Raw genomic sequence first — 22,308 nt, forward strand, 5'->3', positions numbered from 1 at the left:
TGAGTCAGCATCACTATGGTGCTCAATGCAAATACGAACTGAAATGGTGATTAAAGTGTCACTTTACCCAAATTACAAAAAAACTTTACTAGTCAGCACTTGAATCATTTTTGCTACCAGTGCTGATACAGCATCACTGTTTGGATACGGAATCAACATTTTTCTTTTAAATCTTACTCTTTTTTAATTTAAAAAGAATACCTCACTGATTTGACATTGTAGTGATGATGAACAGTAATATTAAAAAATGAAATTAACGCAGTAAAACCGGAGATAATACATTTTTTGTGCCATGAATTCTTTTCTCCTCACGCTTACATCAGGCACAATGCAACCAAGACCGCTGACAGTTCTGTCAGAGATTTAGATGTTAGTGGTGATGATTAATGAAGATGGATGTTGTGACAGCTCCTCAAAAATGAAGCAAAAACATCTCGATCATCCCCTGGCAAATGGCTGCAGTACAGGTCATAAATCCTGCCCCCACTGTCTTAGTTTCCCCAGTATGGTTTCTGTCATTTTAGGTAATGCTTATCACGCTGATTAGTTCATTTTTCTGATCAGTTTGGTTTTAATTGGTTATTTGATGCTATAAAAAGGGGATTTCACACTCTGATGAGCCCTGCTCACAATTGAGTCGGCCGGCTGTGTGGATGGGGGCTCCACACTGCAGCTCCATCTCTGATCACCACTGTGCTGACTCTGGCTTCAAGTGACATCACAAGCGTGAAGATGACAGCACTCGTATCTGAGATATTTTGGCTTCATTTTTGCACAATGAGACGAAGTGGAGGCACATCATCTCTCTTTATCTACAGTCTACAGTGGTGACTAACACAGCCTTGGGCCACTTAAGTCTCAACCACAGATGAGGAGAGTGCTGAGGAGGTCTACTGAGGTCACTTCTCCATCACTCCAGACTAGGGTGGTGACGATAACTGCAATACCACAGTCATATGATGCTCATTACTGTCTTAACAGCAAATTTTCTTTCTAGTGTTGTACAGCTGCGCAATGCATTTTGGAACAGCGATCATCTATGGATATGCACTGTCACATATGACAAATCAGGAACACAGCCTCTGATTGGTCAACAAATTCAACCTAAGGCATCATCAACAACAACAGCAGCTTCCAAGGCTGGATTACAAAGCTTCTGAAAGGGACACAATCACACCAGAACTGATGCTGTAGGCAGTAGGGTTGGGTAATGTCTACCAAACTTCATTCCTTTGAAAATAAAATGAACACATCATAGAGACATAGTGAAAGAATATCAGACTCTTAAAGAATCGTCCATCGGCCCAACCCTAGTTGGCACAAAGGTAAGTAAGTAAGTAAAGGTAGGTTATCATTAGGGCTGTGCATCTTTACTGGTCTCATAATTTGATTCGATTACGATTATCCTGTCAAAGATTCGATTTGATTCAATTTCATGATGCATCATGATGTATTGCATCCTCAATTTTCTATATTACTGCACGACTACTTTTTCATCAACGAATACAAGCAGTCAGATAAATATTAACTCCTTTTTTATTGCTTAGAAAGTGCTTCAGAAATCAGTAATATAAAAGTCTTAACATTGAATTGTAAAATAAATAAGTAAATAAATTGTATCGGTCTGGCCTTCCTGTATTTGTGTGAAATTGTTCCATCCTCAAAAACAAAAACTACTTCTGCAGTCTAGCTGCAGCTTCTAGCATGTTTCTTCTTCTAATCTAAATGACTAGCTTGAGTAGAATCCATGGAATGTGAAAAAAATTTATTTACTTTTAGCTGAAAGTGCCTGTCATACCTTTTAATTGTCTGCAGTCATTAGATGTTTGAATGGAAAAAAGAGCAAAGGCAGCAAACCAGAAATGGAAATAAAGCTGTAAAAAAGCTTTTTTCCTACAAGCCAATATTCTGCAAAGAAAGTCCTCGTGTCCACATTAACATGCTGTGAAATCATCTGAGACTCACCCTGGCCAGGCTGACCCCACCGGGAACCTTGTAGGGGACGTACTTCCTGTAGATGTGCCCTACCCTGGAGCAAGGTATGTCCTCCATGCGACCACCACACATCCACACCTGCAGAGACACAGAGAGAGAGAGGGAGAGGGAGATTCAGCAGTGATAAATATGATATCAGAGGGAGGGTTCGGTCAAAGCTGCTGCACTGGTGTTTGTGTAACTGAACAGTATGAAAATCAGAAGAGCTGACAAGGACAAACACTAGGAGAGACGAAACAAACAGTGGGAGAAAAACAAAGCGTGGAAAGGGGTAATGAAGACAAAGCAAAACAGGAAATAAGGGATGTAAAGACAGGGAAAGATGGAAGGAGTGCAGAGGGACATGAAGTCTGTCGGCTGAGGGAAAAAAGAAAGAGAGTAGAAGTCCGAGTAGAAATGTACAGTCAGACTTCATGTGATAGATTAATATCATGAGGTTAGACAAGCTGAGAGGACTGCAGATATTAATCATCTTCTGTGAAGAGTGCAGGAGTGAGAGCACCAGTCAAAACAACTCCACAAAGTGCCTCTTAAGTTCATGTGTTTCTAGACTGCAGAGACACCAGAGAGAGTAAATGACATCAAAGAGAACAAGACGAGTCAATCATGCTTAGCTAAATGACAAAGACGGAAATTGGATTTGTTCTGCTACTTTAGGAAGGCAGAGGCACCTTTCAAGTCTACGGGGTGACAGTGTTTGAATTTTTAAAGACAGATTTCGGGTGATGTTTCGCTTTAGACTTTAATCAGCCCGAGGTCAGAAGGTCAGATATTAAAAGTGTGTGTGAGCTCTTCGAGATTTCCACTCTCAGTACTCAAAGAAACCCGTGCCAGCACACAGCTCGTGTTGAAAGTGTGACATAGCTCAGCTCTCTTGTTTAGGCAGGTATCAAACTGAACTAAGAGGACCATCATCATCATCACCACCACTATTTTTAACTGTTTCACAGTTACTACAAGCTAGCAAGTCACATCACAGCTATTCCAGTTGCAAAGCCTATTTTTCATACTGCTCCTCACAGTACAGTCTTAAAAATCAAATAGCTTATTAAAACTCACAAATTGCTTAAATGAGAAATCTGTAATATATTTACTTTAACTGATCATGATAGGCCATCAGAGATAACATGCTAATACTACTATGAATTGTATTGTATTCAAAGTTACATTACAACGACTATCATCTATCTGCATTTAAGCTGCACTATCATAACTTTCAAGGCTGCAGGATTGACAAGATCACGAGAATCCATCTTGTCAGGCTTTAAAGTTGGGGGAGGCAATTTATTTTTGCCGTCACTGGGCAAAAGTTCCATAATATCTTTTAAGCATAATGTAATTCAAGTGGTACTAGAGAGGACTAAACCTCGGCTCCTCCTCCTCCTCCTCCTCCTCCTCCTCCTCCTCGCTCTGTTTTCTAGCTTTAGAAAATAGAGATCGTGTTGGGAGACTTTGGCCGGTAACAGGTCGGTGAAATAGTTGATTGTTGAGTCTTGTTCCAGAACGCAGAATTGTTTAATTCACCTTTAAGTTAATGGGCCTGTGGCCGTCCTACGAAGAGCTACTGACAGCTATAGGTGTGGCTTCGGTATGACAACAGCAACAAAACACAATGTCAGCTGTCAGTGGATCTGTGTAACAAACCATCTGGCACAACAAAATTGATGCACACAAAAACTGATGATCTTACAGTAAAATTTTAGAAATATTTTTTAAATGATTAATTAATTGTTACGTGTATGAATGGACCATGGAACCAGTGATTTTTTTTGGTATTTTGACTTAAATGATAAATCAATTATCAAAATTGACTTTTTTTTGCTGATTACTTGTTTGAACAGTAGTCACTTAATCTTAGACAGATAAATGGAAACAGATGGCTGCCTCATACATTAAAAAAGGTGAAAAAAGTTGTGCACCTTTGTGTTTCATGAGGTTCTTACAAACTCTCTGGTAGTTCTTAAGAACAAATCACCAATTTGATCCCTTTTTCAGTTGATTGTGCTCATTGTCAGTAGAGCTGTAATGATCAGGGGGACCTCTATTTCAATATTAAATCAAACTGAGCAAAACTGAATCAAAATCAAAGGCAGAATCACAAAACTCCCAAGTATTATTTATTTTTACTCTCCAACCTCGCCTACTTGCAGCATTCAGCCCATGTTCAACAAATAAAACAACACTTCAAAAGACAACAACATGGTTTACGGGCTTTTATGTCACGATCGACGTAGATCTTTTTAAAGCAGCGTGGGCATCAGCGATATCAAAAGTCAAATCGAACCTTGGATTTGGAGAATCATGACAGTCCTAGTAACAATAAGTTGATTAATCAATTAGTCAATCAAAAGAAAGTTAACCACCAACTATTTTGATGATCGATCAGTTGTTTCAGTCATTTTTCAAGCAAAACTGTTTAAATATGTCCTGTTTCCAGCTTCTTAAATGGAAGGATTTGCTGCTTTTCTTTGTCATTTATGATAATAAATGAAGAGGAATGGAGTTTTGGTTTGACAAAAGTATTAATATTTCTGGACATTTCATAGACTATAATAAATAATATATATAAATAATTGGCAGATTGGTCGATAATAAAAAAAAAAATCATTAGTTCAGCCCTAATGGTCAGTATCATCATTCAAATTAATTAAATTATATCCAATACTTCATGTTAAACTTTCCAAAAACAGAAACTTTGGTATATGAGGCTACTTGTGACACTATAACCACAACCACGCTGGGTTATTCATACTTTCCTTGACCTCTCTTGCCACCTCACAGCACACTGTCCTCCACAAACCGCCTGATCTTGCAACCTACTCCTACTCCTGTCGTGACTGGAATCTCTCAGCTCTAGTCTGGAAAACTACTTGGATATAACCAACATTTTTCAAGTTGATTTTGTCTCTGTAGTGCTTTTATTCAGATTGACTTGCGATGCCCCGATAGGCTTGAGTTCGGCGATGATGGACATGGACTGGTCACAGGGGCAGCTCGGTGAATCAATAAAGAGGAAAAAAAATGTTGCTCTTTCCCCCGACTGCAGGACTTTGATTTGGACTTGATAATTTTCTAGTTTGTTGATATTCTCCATCACTCCTCTTCCTCATCCTCCAGAGTCGACATCAGCTGGCTGCTATTTCAATTCAATTACTCCTTGTCAAATTTGTTGCACCACTCCAGCTTGGACAAACAGAAGTGGGGATAATAACAGATAGAATCCAGCCTCTTCACATCTCGCTGTAGGGAAGGTCTGACCCGCTCCCCCAATCCCTTCCATCGTCTTCATCCCTGACTGAAACACTTGAGCTTAATAACGGGGGCACCTCGCTGCAGGAGGGATCAAGAGCTTGAGTTCGGCACTCGTAAGATTAAATTGAAAGTCTTATCACTCACCTCGAACACACAACCTCTACAATACACTCCTCTCAAACCATGAAGGCTAAAACGACACAACCAGCCAATTATAGGTGTCAGCCAATATTCTACAACCGTTGGCAGTCATTTTTGAAGTTATGCAAATGAATAACATGGTTTAGGGTTGGGTTGATTTCAGGTTATATTGGTCTGATCTGGTGCACAAATTTACACCAGTTTGACTTCATGCTAACCGACTGAACAAGCTGTTTGTACATTTGGTATGTGTCAAGCAGTTCAAAGGACGCCCACAGTGCAGTCATACAGCTGACCTCCGGATATCTAACAGCCACCTCACTCATGGTTAATCCAGCACAAAAATGACAATCACCAACATAAACCATAACACTCTGAGCACACACATCACAAACGCTAGCATAACGTTAGCATTTTGGAACACAAAACAGCTGTTTGTTAAGTTTACTTTCATTTCGCAGCACTAGAAGGTATTATGGGAAAAGTGGGCAGTCTCTGCAGCACTTGAAAGCATCACAGCTGAGCATACAGTAGTGCAGAGCTAAGTTGCTAACTAGCTTGTGAAATACATTGCTGGAAAGTTAATAAACGATGACACCATAATTTTCCTTTTTCAATGTAAGTTTAATATAACTGTTCCTGACTCTTTGCTGTGTTATTGAGGCAGTTAGCCATCTGTGAATGACTTTAAGGAACGTCCCGTAGTGAACTTGCTACTTGCAACTCTCACTCTAATTAATGACCTGTTATTATGTTCCACTTGAGACCATCTGAATAACTTTAAACCCTGCCATGGTTTCCTTTATGAGTCTAAAAGAGAAAGGAGAACCTGTTGGAGGTAGTTTTATACTGATCAAAAGCTGGTGGTGGCTAAGAAATAAAAAAAAATCAAGAAATCAAAAATGTAAATTTGTTTGGAATCTCTCAGTCCATTCTTAATTGCCAAGGGGCTTTATCAATGGGAACAGACCAAAATGCCTTTGGCGATAACTGACTAGACCTAAAACCAATCAGAGACAGAAACGTGCCATGTAGCCCTAACGAAACATGACCGGGGCGGTGCTTGGTCTGTTTTCATGCAGGAAGAAAATGGCGGCCTGACACAGACATCCTCAGATTACAGCTAAACAGGACACCAATGTAATCTGAAAACATTTAAGAGAAATAGGCAATGCAGTCACAGAATCTTGACTCATATTAGATCAGCACTGCCTAGTTTGACAGTTTGTTCTGAGTTTTGTGAGACTGGTGTTTTGCACTCAAAACGTCTGACTTTTCAAATCTGCACCAGTGACACTCCTCTGTCAGTCCTCGTATCAATCCTGGCTCATATTGAATAAATGGTTGTGATTGGCCCGAAGAGATCCAGGACTTGTGAAAATCTCCAGCTGGAGCAAATGAAATGTGAGTTTGTCTGGTTCTGGTTCCCAGGCTAAAGAAACATAGCAGTGGCCCATCAAAGACAGGGAGGAAACAGACAGCGAGCAGGTTTTTTTCTATTCCACAATTTTGATTTGCTACATGTACATGGAAGGAAATGCATCAATATGTCCATTAGGCCGCGGTGTGACCCACATTGTGTTTTGGCGAGAAAACGCCACAGTTTGGCAGCGGCTGGGTTTCAAATTTCTTATGTCAGATCTGTCTTGCCCAGGGTATGATCGAATCTCAGTCTTGCATGGGTCCAGTTTTGCAAACCTGCCCCCACCTGCACCCACAGAGCTGAGAACCAGAGCTGACCTGCTCAGATTCCTCACTTGTCCAGAACCATTAACGTAATAGCTGGGTCACCCGACCAGTGATTAAACACACACAGTCATTGGCTTGTGTTCTCGACTGGTGCAGCACCAGTGCTCCTACAGCTGTCAGTGTGTTTCCATAGAGATGAAAAGCCTTGCTTGTGGCTATGAAAAGCTAATACTTTTGACACTTTTGACCAAGTTTATTCTCACAGTCTTTGAGCACAGCAAAATCCTCCCCAGCGTCTGTCTTCGGCGATGCATTGTCCACAATTTTGTATCCTCCATTATCCTCCTCCCTGTATCTCATCCATTTTAGTTATCGACTAGCCAACATCGCAAAGGTTATGTTGTAGGCTTTTACAATAAAATCCTACCAACTGGGGATGCAAATGTTAAAAATACTGCACAGTCATTTTCAATCAGTTCATTTTTACTCGTGCGCGCACCCGTGAATTTATATAAATATGCTTTTTATCAGTTACACAACGTTTTTGCGGATCAGCCGGTGCAGGACTTTATCTCATATTTTAGGGAAGTACACAGACTTCAGCCCTTTCAGAGGATAAATATGAAAACAAATATAAGTCAGTGTAGTCAAGGTCAGACGTTTTAGGGGACATAAATGTCAGAATAACACATTTTTGGGTGGAGGAGATCTTTTAAGAGATGACTACAGTCCCTGCTCGCCATCTGCTCTTTTACACTCCTGCTGTTGCCTCTGTAAAAGAAAAATCCTTCGCAGTAAATCATCTGGTCCTGTTTAAACCAGCACATGTCAAAGCTTTCATGCATGTCCCACAGTATGTGCTGAATCACTAATATTTCAGTTATCAATTAAAAAATAGAGTAAAGAGTATGCATTAATATGAAGACGGAGTAGAAGGTAAAACAATTTTGACACCCAATTTGATTTGGATGCTCAATTTTTATAAACAAACAAATCCACTCCACTGGAAACAACACTTACTATCGCACCGCAGCATATGTCCAATCAAATCAAACTACCCAGCAGTGGCCTTTGTGCTCAATTGAGTGAGACGACAAAAGTCCTTACTCATTCAAACCAGAATTCAATTATTGTGACTGGCTGTTGTGTCTGTTCAGAGCTCACAGACAGAGGCAGCAGGAGGGGGAGACGAGTCCTTAACATGCTGGACAAGTCGCAAACAGTTACGGCTGCACTATAGAATAATTCATACTGAATCACCAGGCAAAAGCATTATCTAACACAGTATTCTGGTTATGATGTATCAGCCAGCAGAGCATGTTGCATCGAGAGCGTAGACGGTGGTGAGGAATGTTTCATGGACTCAACAATTTTTTTTAGCTATTTAGTTAAAGAGCTGTGGATAATCAAAGAAAACATTAGGAGAAACATATGGAACACACAATTTCCTCCTTAAAAAAAGAAATTACTCGTCAAAATAGACATTTTAAGATGCATCTGAGCTCAAAAATCAGTAATTGCCTGTTAAGCAGAAGGAGCTCTGGAGGAAACTTGAACATACATCATGTGTACAAACATCCAACAACTGCTGAAATTCTGCCAGGAGCAGAACATGAAAGCCTTTTGAGTGGAGCTGGGTATTTCAAATAACATGGGTAATTACAGGAACAATCAAATATTTTCTCTCAAAATCAAGACTATACTTTATAATAAGAATAGCTACAACTGTATACTACAAGTGCGAATGTAAGAATGTAAAATAATCATGGAAAAGATATAGATAACATGAACAAAATTACTGGATACATAGCCAATTGTAATCAATTTAACAATCAACACTCTCCCATAATTACCTCTGCCAAGGAGGTTACGTTTTTGGTGCCATTTGTTAATAAGGATTATGGGTAAATTACAGAGGAGGGGTGCAGCAGGGGCCGAGGAAGAACACATTAGATCTCTGGAGCGGATCCAAATTGTGGGGCAGATACACAAATTATTTTTCACTTTCTTTAACATTGTGAAACGGGGCATTTGGCCTCGGTGGAATGGATGCCAAAAACATCTTAAAATCCAGTAAATGTTAGCAAAGTTCAACTGTGACAGAACAGCCCATAATAGTAATACGATGAGTCCATATCAGTGATCCTCTGGAGGAGCCTACGACTTCATACAGCAAGCACTCGTTATGGATCACTCAGGGAAAGTGGGTTCATGGGAGAACCAGTACAATCCTAACAATGCTTTTTTTCCCCCCTCAAAATAAGGTGTTGCTATAGAAACATAAAAACACACTCTTGTCTCTTGCCTTGTATGTGAATTGAAACTCCAATAGAGATATTAAGTTTGAACTTCACGCTTCACCAGAGCAGCAGTGACACTGAACGTCAAGTTTTAAGAGACACTAAACCCTCAAACCACTTCTTTTCAGCCGAAAAACAGTGTATATTCAAATAGGACATGTTTGGCTACATAATCACTGATGAGGAACTTTCTTCGTCATGTATCATTTTATTTTCACTTTATTTTCTCAGTCACTGTGTGCGCTGTTTTTAGTGGTAGTATCACGGATCACAGTTATCATCATGAATAGTTTTATTGGTGTTGATTTGTTGTTAACTGGTTATTGGAATTTCTTTTGTTGTTTTGTCTCTTTTTGCCTTGTATTTTTAATTGTTTTACATTATGATTTTATGATATATATATATATATATTTTTTTTGCTTGTGTGAACCCCAGGAAGAGTATTTGCTATTTTGGTAGTGGCTACTGGGGATCCAGATAGATAGATAGATAGATAAATAAATAAATAAATAAATAAATAAATACATAAATAAATAAATGGTCTTTTATTAGTGTTTTTGAATTGAACTGAAATGTGACTGCCCTCTACTGGTTGAAACGCAGCTATTACATTTGAATTTTGCTATCGGCTAATCTGATGGCAGGTGATGTATATGGCGGTAGCTTTTGTCACTAACCAACCCTTCACTGTCGGTCTTTGTGCGGTGGTGACACGTTTCATGTTTTACCTTGAAGGAGATCTCGTACTGCTCTCCTCCCCAGATCTCCAGACCCGTGTCGTATCCACCCAGCTCCCAGAACCACTTCCTGTCCACAGCGAACAGTCCACCTGCCATCACTGGAGACCTGAAAGACACAAAAGGTCACACACGATTACTTTAGAGACAAAAAAAATGACACTATGTTTTAGTGGTGAACTCCATTTGTCAAAGTTTTCTATCCATCTTCTTCTCTACTCTCAGCTGTAATCACACAAAGTTTAAAAATTAAAAACAAGGTTTATAATAGAGGTGCAGAGGGCATTTAAAGTTACATCTTTATATCCATGTTACCTAAATCCCATAAAATAATCTACTCTAATGACATGATATTGCATCAACACACTGCACAGCTCTACTTGAGAGATGAGGATGAGATTTCTGACTAGTTGTAGATTTTCAACAGTTGGGCTTATTGGATATTTGCAAGAATACTTGCCAACTTTTGGAGACCTTAAAAATAGGCAGAAGTGTGGGGTATGGAGGTTTTTCCTCCAGAAAAAAAAGTTGAGTTTCATAGACTTTATTTCCTGCATTCTGGCGACTTTTAAAAAAATAAAAATAACAAAATTATATTTACACATTTTTTGGTAAACAGATGCAGATGTTTTTCTCAGGGTATGTTTGGTAATTTGCTCTCAAAAAAAATGTCCCCCGTTTGTTTAAATCTTTCGGAAGAAAAGGAATTTTCTTGTTCCAGGATGTCTGAAATTTGTTTGGTATTTCTTTCTCTTAGTATTCTCCATCACTCTAACTCACTGAGGAAGACAAGCCAAAAATAAATTGGGTTAGAAAAGGTACTTCCCAGCTGAAACCAACAAATAGCGTGTTTCCCTTGAGCTGAAGAGCAAACCAAAATGAGCATGTCATATTCAACAGGTTGTTGTGTATTGTGCGGTGGCCTCCATTGAAGACAAATCCTTGATACAACGATTCAGCTCAAAACTGGCAAAAGACAGGTTGGATGCTAGATGGCATCAAGGTTGCAAGAATCTTGAACTTGACAGGTTCAAGAATGAAAGCTAATTTGGTGAAAAGGAGTGAGAGTGAGCGTGTGAAACTAATCCCATTAGTAAATCCGTCACTTCTCCCTATACAATAAACACTCAGTGCTTTATTGTAAGCAATAAATTGGGATTTCATACACTAATGAATCAATCAAACCAAATTAAAATAATGCCAAAGAAAAACACAATATCCAGGCATATTTATATTCCTCTTTTCCTCCAACATACAAGGGACATTTGTCAACAGAGGAGTAGTCCAAATAATGTTTTCATGGTATTTATGTTTTTCTCTCATATCAATATTAAGTTTTATTGGAAACTGATGAAATGATGACACTACTGACTGCCAACTTTCATGTCTACAGGAGATGAGTATTTAATAACAACATTTTGGCTGGAGTATCACTTGATGCTCTGCCAATGAACCGATCTACCCTGTTGATCCGTAGATATTAATTAAATTAAATTCAATAAACCAGCCCTTCTCAACCTTTTTTGGGCCAGTGTCTCCCTATCCATTATCCAGGTCCCTTACCGCCCTCCATTAAATAAAATGTAGGCCGACTGCCTCCCATGAATATTAATGTTGATTATCATTGTGCTATATTGTCACTGAATGCCAAATGATGGATTTGATTTAACTGGACGGTTGGAATATCATCGATATCAGTTTTCCAGGGAGCAAAATTGAAATAGTGTCAAACAAATGCAGCTGAAATTTAAAATTCAAACTTCAAAAATGTCTCCAAGCCCATCCAAAATGCTAAACAAGAAGCACTCTTATTGACAACTGCAGCCTACCAAGGAAAAATATAATGTTATTAATATTATTACATAATTGGAATATTGCAGGGCTATTTATCATAACTTTTACAGGAAATATGCTAAATTGCTTTGAAAGTTATTGTGAGCCCTGAGGTCTGTGGTTTCTGCCAATTTTTTTCACTGCAAGTTGCAGAGAATTCAGCTTCAGCAGTAGTGCATCAGAGAAGTTTTTAGTTTAGTTTATTCATTAATTTCTTAGGGAAAAATTCATATTAAAAAACATTACTGTGAATGTGAAAGAATTATCTAAAAGTCTAGTTTTCTTCCTTTGTTAGCTGTGAAGTGATTGCAGTACTTGGACAGCATGTGGAGGACCTGGCTGAATCCCTGCTCCCTGTTCTCAGGAATGCAAGAAAAAGCTTCTCCCAGAGATGACGAATCAAAAATTCACAACGGGATGAAACGGTTCTCAAACACTGAAGGGAAAAATCACTACAAATTATATCCAGCTACAAAAATAGCAGACTGGCAGGCAGTTAGGACAGAAGTACAGAGTTGTTGCTATGGAGATGATACTCTGTCTCGTCCAGTCGCATTGATGTAAGGTCAGTTTCAGACGGCGCATTTCAAGTATTTGCAAGTTCTCATAGTCAAATCATCCCATTAAACTTGGTCGAAACTCGCCAAACGCCCCCCCATGAACACTTAAACGCCTCCCCTTTCAAAAAATATTGCCTCCAGCGAACCCCCATGATCTCTGGGGGATGGAGATGTCACCCCTGCTGAGAAACAATACAATAAACAATGAATTTTCAACTGTGGTTAGTTCTGTGTTTTCAGCTTAGTAGAGTCTAAGCCCTGCCGCTGAGGCCATCAAATCAGACGTGAGGGACTTAAGTCACAAATCTGAGCACTTGAGGCTTGACTAACGTTGACAAAATACTTGTTATTCATGATTTGAGACTTAAATTAAGACTTGAGACTGACGACTCTTTTTAAAATTAAATATTTGCATTATTTCTAGGCAGACCAGCAGAGGCTAATGCATGAGGCAGCTATCATGGCAGCAGCTAGACCAGAAATAATAAAATTTGGATTCAAGAATTATGTTGTTGATGACAGCAGTAAGAAGAGAACAGCAGTGTGCAGTGTCTCATAAGAAGCACCATGGACGGATGTCTTAATAAGCCAAGCAGAAACTGTGTGTTTCTCCTGAAGGGGAGTCGGGGCAGGAAGCTTAAACATGATGTAAATTTTATGTGCTGTACTTCTGTTTTTGCTTTAGAGCCCTTCAGAGCTATAAGGCATTATTATAATTTCAGAGCCCCACTCTCCATGGTTGTTCATTTATGAGGGATGTCATTGATCGCCATGAAAGGTTAAACATCACTTAGATTTATGGGGTGTAAGCAGGCTGCAACAGTTTTTCTAAATGTCTAAACTTTTCATAACCACTGTCTTTTACCTGATTGCAGAAATGGTCATCAGAATTTCAGGTGTGACTGAATTATTACTAGACTTACAGCAGGGACTTGACTTGCACAGTTTGCACATTGGTGACTTGGTCCTGTCTCTGTATTACATATCCTAGAAGATTTGTGCTTCATACATCTGATTAATGCACACTGCATATACTCAACTCGTTTTCCCTGAACATTCAAGTCAGGTCTGTAAATATGATCTCATGCTGCACAGCTCCATTTCCTCATTCCACACACTGGGAAATCACAAATCACCTATTTCTGACCGCAGAGGATTCAATCAAGAGAAATGCGGCTCTGTCTGATATTTTATTACTGTTTACAGGCTGTGGGATGAGTCGGGCTTTATTCCTGTTCTGCTCTTTGTGCCTGCATGTGTTAAGCAACCTGGAGACACTCACACAGTGCAAAACCAATTAAACCATCCGAACCATTGTGAATTCTGACTGGTGTGACAAGCTCTGCGATGCCAAACGACATAATGGTCCTCAGCTCGGAGAGCAGGGAGAGCTCCTCCCTGGAGTGGGACTGAAAGAAAAGTATTGAGTAGCCTCTCATCAGGACACCAGTGTCAACTGGCAGAAAACAGGAGACGCAAGAGAGAGAAACTTTATTTAGAGAGCATTTTGTGCAAACTGGAAGATAGATGGTTGTGGCTGACCATCATGTTTGTCCTTTCTCTGGCCTTAAAGACAAAAAAATCTTTTCATCTATTTCTTGTGCTAAAGAAATCTTGAGAGTCTGAGGTAATCTGTGATCATACAGTACAGGTGGGCTCAGGCTGTTTCAATTCAAATTCAATGTGCTGTGTTACCAAGCAAAAAAAAGCCAAAGAGATTTTTAAGAATAATTCCACAGAAAGCCAATGAAAAGATGCAAGTAGAGCTTTATGATCCTGGAGGTTTTGTAAAGTTTAAAGATTTTACATTTAGTTTCAGTCAAAATCTCTGGCTGGATATATGACTCTTAGATACAACGCTCTGCAGATCTGAGCTGTTACATCAGGGCTGTTATGGGTGAGCACAGGTCAGGAATGGATGGATGCATGGGTCAAACACAAGACATTCACACAGGGGGCCGGGGTTGGTTTCTGCTGTGAGCCAGGTTATTTTTTCCCAAACCATTATTTCTTTCTCCTTCCTGCTGCTCTTAAATACCCTGCATTTTTCACAGGAAATTGAAATACAAACTTAAGTGTGTTGAGAATCAATTAAGTAGATTTAATGGGTTACAGCCCTAGAACAGGGCTGCAACCAAAGCTGCCAAAATCTCAGTGATTTACTGTATGGACTGGAAAATCAAGCAATCTAACTGCATAGCCAGCTTCTGTTGGAAGGTGGGTTTATAATGCATAAGAGGAAAAAAGCACTTTGTGCAAATATGTACAAAACCAGTGCATTATTTTCTACCATATGCCTACATGCAAGCATAAATTAAATATAATATTCACAAGTATTTTTTATTCATGTATAATCACTTGAAAATAAGAATTGTTGTACTCTTTTACCTTAAAATGACCCCTTTATTTGTACAGAGGGCACGGGTTGTCTTCTGCCATGTTTCACCGCCATGTTTCTAAAGTAGCCCAGAAGGAACAAACCAAACACCGGCTCTAGATAGGACCCTTTGCATTTTTTGTGGCCACCACAGGCTCTCCTACACACTTGGAATGGGTTGTATCTAGAAGGGATCCCTTGATTTGTGCAACTCTCAAGATTTGTACATTTTGTTTCTTCTTTGTGAATAAAATTATGTTTTAAAATGTAATACCCCAGTGGTAAAGAACTGGGTAGGTTTAGGGACAAAAAAAGACTTGATTAGGGTTAGGAGAAAGATCATGGTTTCCCTTGTGGGCACAACCTTTGGAATGGGAGAGTGAGGCAAGGTGTTTCCAATCTGCAAGCTCACCACTAGATGCCACTAAATCCTCAACATTAGTGATACTCACCTTGAGGCTCATGGACAATATGGAGGACTGCCCTCTGAGACCTTCCTCTAAATCTGTAGAAAACTGCGATTCAGGCTTGACAAAACTTGATTGAGTGGAGACTCAGGAGGCACAAATGTTGCCCCTCCAACTCTTTAAATATGTTTGTCACACTGACTGATTTGATTTGCCTGACTGGCTGACAGTGTGTCTGAGCAGTTCATTGTCCACGGCCGGTGATGCTGGAGGAAGAAAACTCAAGAAAACACAAAGACAGCTCGCACACACACACACACACACACACACACACACACACACACACACACACACACACACACACACACACACACACACTTGGCCTCCCTAAAGTCGTTCTGAATGAAATGCAATGGACAGACTTTCATCAAGAGACAAAGGATAAACAACAGCGGCTGCAGGGGGACAAAGAAATGGTGTGTGTGTGTGTGTGTGTGTGTGTGTGTTTGACTACACAAACCAGTGATTGCAAACTGTTGTATGGTCACTGGAGTGTGTGAGCTCAGCAAAGAGCTGCATACACACTGTGTGGGCACTGATTTGTGGGTGGAGATTGTTAGCTCTTGTTCGCTGGAGGGAGAATACACAAACACACTTCACCTCCTGGAGTTGTGTGGAATGAAACCCACTGACTTCAGGAGAGACAACACTGATATCTCGCAGCTCGGAAGAAACTAGAGAACATGTGGATCATTTAAACACAAGCTCCAGTTTAATTTCCAGAATAACAGCCAGAGGCAAGTTCAGCTACAAATGTCTGCCAAGAAACACTCTTCACTTTTTGCGTTACCTCTAAAACTGTTGCTTTTTCTTATTAAATTTTACATTTGAGACAGTTACTTTTCACGTTATAATTTGAATTCTAGATTTTTTTATTCAATTTTTCTGTCTTCGGACTGTTATAATATGCAGGGCTGCTATACAGTGGACAACAATGTGGGCATGAATCACTGTCATGCTGGGAGCTGATGCTGGGGTTTAAGTGAAGAAAAGAGAAAAGGGTGGAAAAAAGAGACAGGCAGGGGGAAAGTTTCAGTTTGAAAGCTGCTGTTTTCACTTTCACAGGGCTGTAATAAGCTTTGGAAAGCCTTGCTAGCTTAATTGCTGTGGATAATGGCTAGAAAACCATTTCAATTTTAAATTATATTGATACATATTTAGATGTTTTTGTACCTGGATGTCTTTCTAAGGACCAGAACCTTCCATCTGTAAATTCAGTTATATGCAGCTAAAGGACAGTGTGCAGGAGTTCGCTCTTCTCTTGCCCATGGATCTTCCTCCTACGTTCCTGTCTAGAAGAAACTGAAGGTGTGAGCCTTAAATGTAGTTTTTGTACCTGAATGTCTGAAAAGTGGTTGCAGCAGAAATGGCGGAGAAGCCCTTCCATCGTAGCAAACAGCAAGTTTTGACTTGATGTATCATGATGTGTTTCCACTGACTGCTACTACTACTAAAACTACTTCTCTCTTCCATTAGGGAGGAGTTTTTTGTGTCCACAACTGCTTAAGCGAGTCTCACAAGGCATATCTGATTACAACAGAAACTGCCAAACGGCCAGCTACTGTTAAAAACCAGATGAGCACACCTGTCACTGCACTACACTTTATTTAAAAGTCTAAAGTCACTCACTGCTGCTGCTGTGTTGCTTAGCAACTACTTTGTTTTGCTGATGTTCAGGACACATTTGTTGTTTTTTTTTGCTGGAAGGCATTAAGTTGAATTTTTTCTAATATATGTTTTCGGCAAAACATTTCAATTTAGAGTAGGAATGTGTATATTATAGCTTAAATCAGGGGAAAGTGAAAAAGCATTTTTAGCCACGCTAGAAGTCTGGCTCTAAGGATGGCAATGTCGCTCCGTTGGTCAGTCGACCACTTTGGCCAAAAATATCTCTCAGTAATGACTGTCGGATGGAGGGAGATGATGACACAATTTTGTACAGACATTCATGTTTCTTAGACGGTGAATGCTAATGGCCTCACCATTGTGAGGTTCACAATTATGTTTTTATTGACATCTCTCAACAACGAATGGGTGTTCTGGTATGTAGATGTTCCCCTTGGGGTAAACTGTAATAATTTTGGCAAGAACCAAAATTAGCACCATCTTAATTCTGATAAAATATGCAAGTAGCAGGTAGATTTGCTTCACTCACAAGCCAAAAAAACCCACTTGTTATCTATTGAGTGGCTGGTAAAATTTGAACATTCAGTAGCCATTTGGCAGGTGGACAACAAAGTTAACTTTGGACTTTGCTTTGATGATCTGCTGACTTTTGATCCAACATCATCATCAGGTTAAATTTCTAGTTTACCCAATGCTTTTGTTCATGACCTAATAAAACTAATCTGTAAGCTGTACTTCAGGTCAGTAGGGCTGACACCTCATGGCTGTCTGTTATTGGCAGGGGCGGGACATATGCAGATTATTTACTCAACATTTACAAGGCTTCACAAAAATTAAAACCATGTCAGAGAAGCAGCATGAATCACTACATCGGCCCCTGGCTTTCTTCACGATCGGTAACTGGAAAGCTGCCATGTGTTTATGTTGTTTTATTTTTATTTTCTAGGTTATCCCGTTGGATTTGGCACTAGCTTGCTGCAAATGTGGCCACACAGGCTGAGACAATGTTGGACTGATGTGGTAATATTGGGGGACAGTCAACAGAAACTACGTACATGTTAAAGCTTGTTTGAAACCAGAGTAGCAGGTCAGATGCCAGCTGATGTTTATTCACGTTGTTTTTTTCATGGACAGCTGCAGCACGAAATGCGTTAGCGCTGAGCTTTGTTTAGATATGGAGGCTGATGTGACCTTGTTGCTGCGTGTATGTGTTGTTGCTGTGCATAAATTTACTTCATATACGTGCCCTGAAGGTAACGATATAGCTACATGTGAAAAAGAAAAGGTCAGACTGCAGGAATTCATTTGCTTAGCTGTGCTGTGTAACTCTGACTATGACCCATTAATACTGCAGGTAGAGTCCCTCAGTGCAATGTGAACGATTTGATTAGACAAAACCCATCGACCAATCGATTGACCTTCAGTTGATCAGGCTTTTCTTTGGTTGAATACAGCCCTAGATATTAATGCTAATTTGCATTAGTATCAACATGTAACAGTAAGGCAAGGTAAACATTAAAGATGCTAAACATTATCACATTAGGATTGCAACGTTGCCGTTTCCATCTTCAATCTCACAATGCCTCCACTGTAAATGATTTCCATTGGAGAAGGGGAGTTTATTCTCCCTAACTAATCACTAGAGATCAATGCATAAGACGCACAGCCTGAGCCGCTAGTGATCGAAGTGATCGGATCACATTTGTGTGTCCAGACATCATCAAACTATGTCTATCTATATACTGTATTTCTAAAACTAGCATTTTCTGTATTATTTTGATGCCCATTCTTTCTAAAAAAAATAATCTAGATACAATCTGACTATGACAAAAATGGATTTGGGCTGGCTGTCTGGACAAAGCCTTTTTCTTACTCTGTTATCTGTCAGTTTTAAGAAGGCATTACTGTTATATTTACCAGTAAACACAAGAAAGAAACACAAGGAATTCTGCCATGGCAGACCACCTGGTAGTAACAGGACCCCTTACAGACTCCTTTTGATTACCTGTTCACACACACTGTGAAGTACAAACTCAATATCGACCTGCATGATGGTGGCAAACAAATATGAACAGCTAAATATGGCAGTCTTTGAAAGAAAAGTAGTAGGAGGAGAGAGCAACTAAGAATGGCTGTAATTACGTTATCAACCGTTTACATGTTACATGTTGTGTTTGTTGAGGATGAAAATCACTTTTTTAACACTGTGGCAAATTGGATTTGCACGCTACAACTGCAGACCTCTGCATTGAGCCGGTGAGCAGCTCCACTGAATTAATATTGACCAGCCTTGACCGAGGCGACCTCAGCAGTTCCGGAAACAACTAGAAAAATTCAATACTCCAAAAGTAAAATACTCGGCTGCATATCAAACCTCAATACTTTTTGACTGCTGACTGATATTTGTGCTTTGTCAAATTCTTTGTCATAATTATTCTTTGATCATATATTTAAGTACTGGAAACTGGGATTTAATGCTTCTTCTACCATTATATCGATTCTTTGTGATATTGGCAAATGCGATTAATATTAAACAATCATACAGTTATTTAACATAATCTGTTACAAAATGACTGGGTTAGCTGAGTTAGACGTCTGCCAGTAACAAGTTCTGAAGGGCAAAACTCATGGAGAGGACAGAGGAAGGTTGAAACAAACAGTCCAGACAGTCTGTGAAACAGAAAATCATCCCTTACTGTCTTGCTGTCGAGTTAATTGCTACTTCCCATCACACAAGGCAAACAAAAATGTAATCATGCTTTTTTCTGACTCATAGTTAATCCCTGCTGTGAGATTTAAACAACAGGGTTTTGTTGTTGTAGCTGAGATGAACTTTCCTTGGTCCCAGCAGCAGCAGCACAGCCACAGCAGAAGTTGTGATTTGTACGTGTAAAACTTTCTTTACCGATGACAAACTAGGAGCTTATACACCTACAATACATACAGTGATATAAGCGTGTATAAAACTCTTTATTGTGAGGAAAACTCACGTTTTTCTCACAGATAAGAAGAGAGACCACCACACTGTCCACCTGATCTCAAGCAGTGGAGGATGAGGGGAAAAAAAACAGGCTCCCTGCAGCAGCAAAGTTGTTTCGGCAAAGAAATTCATCTCAGGTGAAGGTATGTGTCCACAGGATCGATGATTTTTCTGCTTCTCATTCATTGTCTGCCTGTCATGTAAGCAGGCGTGCAATGCATTCTGGTAGTGCTGCGGTGAGTTTGGAGAAACCAGGTGTCATGGTGGCCACTCCTGATTTCTGTTAAGTTGATGTGTAGACTAATTAATGCAAAGGGGTGTGCATAAAGGAGGTAAAAATGAGCTTTGAACCGTCTAAAACGACGTTATGTCTTTATGAAGACACAGCTACTGCAACAGATAATGAAGGTTAGCGGACTGTACACTCTTAAAATAAGATGCTAACTAGAACCATATAGGGTTAGGACTTGGAACCTTTTCAGAAGGTTCTACCTTTACTTTATAAGGGCACTAACAACCAAGGGAAAAAATCTAGGACACACCCACAGGGTTATATTCCAAGGGTCTTATGTAGAACTCATACAGAAGGATCTAATATTAAAAAATTATAAGGGTTTCACCTACAACCCTCTTGTCTTCTTGATTTAAATAATAATTTTGCCAGTTTTAGACTATGTGACTCGGAGTTGTTGTTGTTATTGTACGTCTGCTTGTGTTTTGACAACATTTGCCGGGAGCAGGTTATCAGTTTCTCCAGCTGGACAAAATTCCTGCAGGTCTTCCTTAGTCACTGCTCTTTGGCAAGTGTCAGTCCATGGGGGGAAGGGAGAGATTTAACTCAATGGTCCATGAATATTCCAACTCACAATTTAGATTTAATTAGAAATGCTCAAGTTGATATTCTCCATTTCAGTCTATTGACCTTGAGGAAAGAGAGAGTCAAGGCCTGAGCTCATCGCTAAATGAGACATCGAAGCCCGAAGGAGGGATGAGCAAGAGAGAGAGACAGAAGGAGAGAAAAAAAGAGAGGTGATGGCATTGACAAAAGAGACAGTGACAGAGGCATGGGAACGGGGATAAAATCATACTCCCACACACACACACACATATACCTCCAAGATGGATTTTGCCGTCCCACCGTGCCTCATTCTCCGCCGCGGCAATGTCAATCAGAATGAAAATGAAAATCTTTGCGACTCAAATTGGATTTGCACTGATGAAGGTCATTTCATTGGGCAAGAAGAGCAGACTAATTCACGAAATGAGGATTGATTCTGATTGTTCTGCAGCTCATTTCTTCTTCTTTAGTCTCTTATCTTCCTGCACCACAGCCGCCCTGCCTGATGATACCTACTGTATTTCCCAGGACACCCAAATAGTCTTTGGCATCCAAACATAGGGAAATGCTGTCTGACTAATCCCTCAAGGCTCACAAATAGAGTGTCTGGCATCGCATGCAGAGTGATTTGGCCTTGCAAATAGCAAAGTGTGTCTCTGGGTGTACTTTATTTATTTTGGGCTTCCATTACTTAAAGGTTACCTATCTGTGCTGCTGCGTGTTGAGGAAGGACACTGTGGTCGAAAGCTATCAGTCCTGTTTGCACTGCAGTAGTATTACCTGGGGATCTGATGTTATACAGTATATGCCCCTATACTGTATAGCCTTTCCAAGGAGTAACTATGCATGTAATTGAAACAAGCTACTAGGGAACAACTAGTTATTATTTTATTAGAAATTCCTGTCAATAATGTTCCAAGTAGCTGAGTCATTCTGTAGTCTATAAAATATCTCAAAGTTTAACAACAAATCAGCAATTCGACCAACAGTCAAAAACCCCAAAATGACTAATTTATCATTAGGGTTAGGTACTGAAACTAGGTACCAATATGGTACTGCTTCCAAAACAACTTGTAGTTGGTGGTTGCATACACACATATGTCTGAAATACACACACATGCACAGTGTCCAGGACCTACAGACATCAGCGGTGCCCAGGAGGTGGCACCAGTTCAAATTTGCAGCTGCAATGAAAAAAGCAGTTCTTAAATGTTGGTGCTTACACCAAGGCACCGTTTAGGTAACTAATGTGTGAGTACTAGAAAGGAACACCCATAATGCTGCCAACAATTTGACTACAGCTAGCTGAGTAATATAAATATGTGAACTTCAACATCATGATATAAATTCGACTGAGTCTCATCGCCTTCCTCTTCGCAGTGGTGAGGTTGCAGGTTGCGAACACTTCATCTTGCTGTCCCTTCCAAGTGTGAAGGAGAACCTATGGTGGCTATGAAACTAGAGAAAAGCTGAAAGGCTGTATCTAGACCCAGTGTTCAGTTTGTCTGTTCTG

At 39.8% G+C, this 22,308-nt stretch overlaps 1 protein-coding gene across 1 annotated transcript in view; it reads right to left on the minus strand.

The window, feature by feature from the left end:
- Window positions 1-22,308, minus strand: part of galnt10 (UDP-N-acetyl-alpha-D-galactosamine:polypeptide N-acetylgalactosaminyltransferase 10 (GalNAc-T10)) — a 77,094-nt gene that overhangs the window by 15,793 nt on the left and 38,993 nt on the right. The window contains exons 4-5 of the mRNA XM_084730043.1: window positions 10,106-10,223; window positions 1,966-2,073 (exon numbers count right to left, since the gene is read on the minus strand). Of these exons, the coding sequence (XP_084586169.1) occupies window positions 1,966-2,073; window positions 10,106-10,223 (226 nt within the window). The remainder of the gene's footprint in view (window positions 1-1,965; window positions 2,074-10,105; window positions 10,224-22,308) is intronic.

Source organism: Lutjanus erythropterus, chromosome 11, assembly GCF_056507025.1.
Source record: "Lutjanus erythropterus isolate fLutEry1 chromosome 11, fLutEry1.hap2, whole genome shotgun sequence".
NCBI lineage: Eukaryota > Metazoa > Chordata > Actinopteri > Lutjaniformes > Lutjanidae > Lutjanus > Lutjanus erythropterus.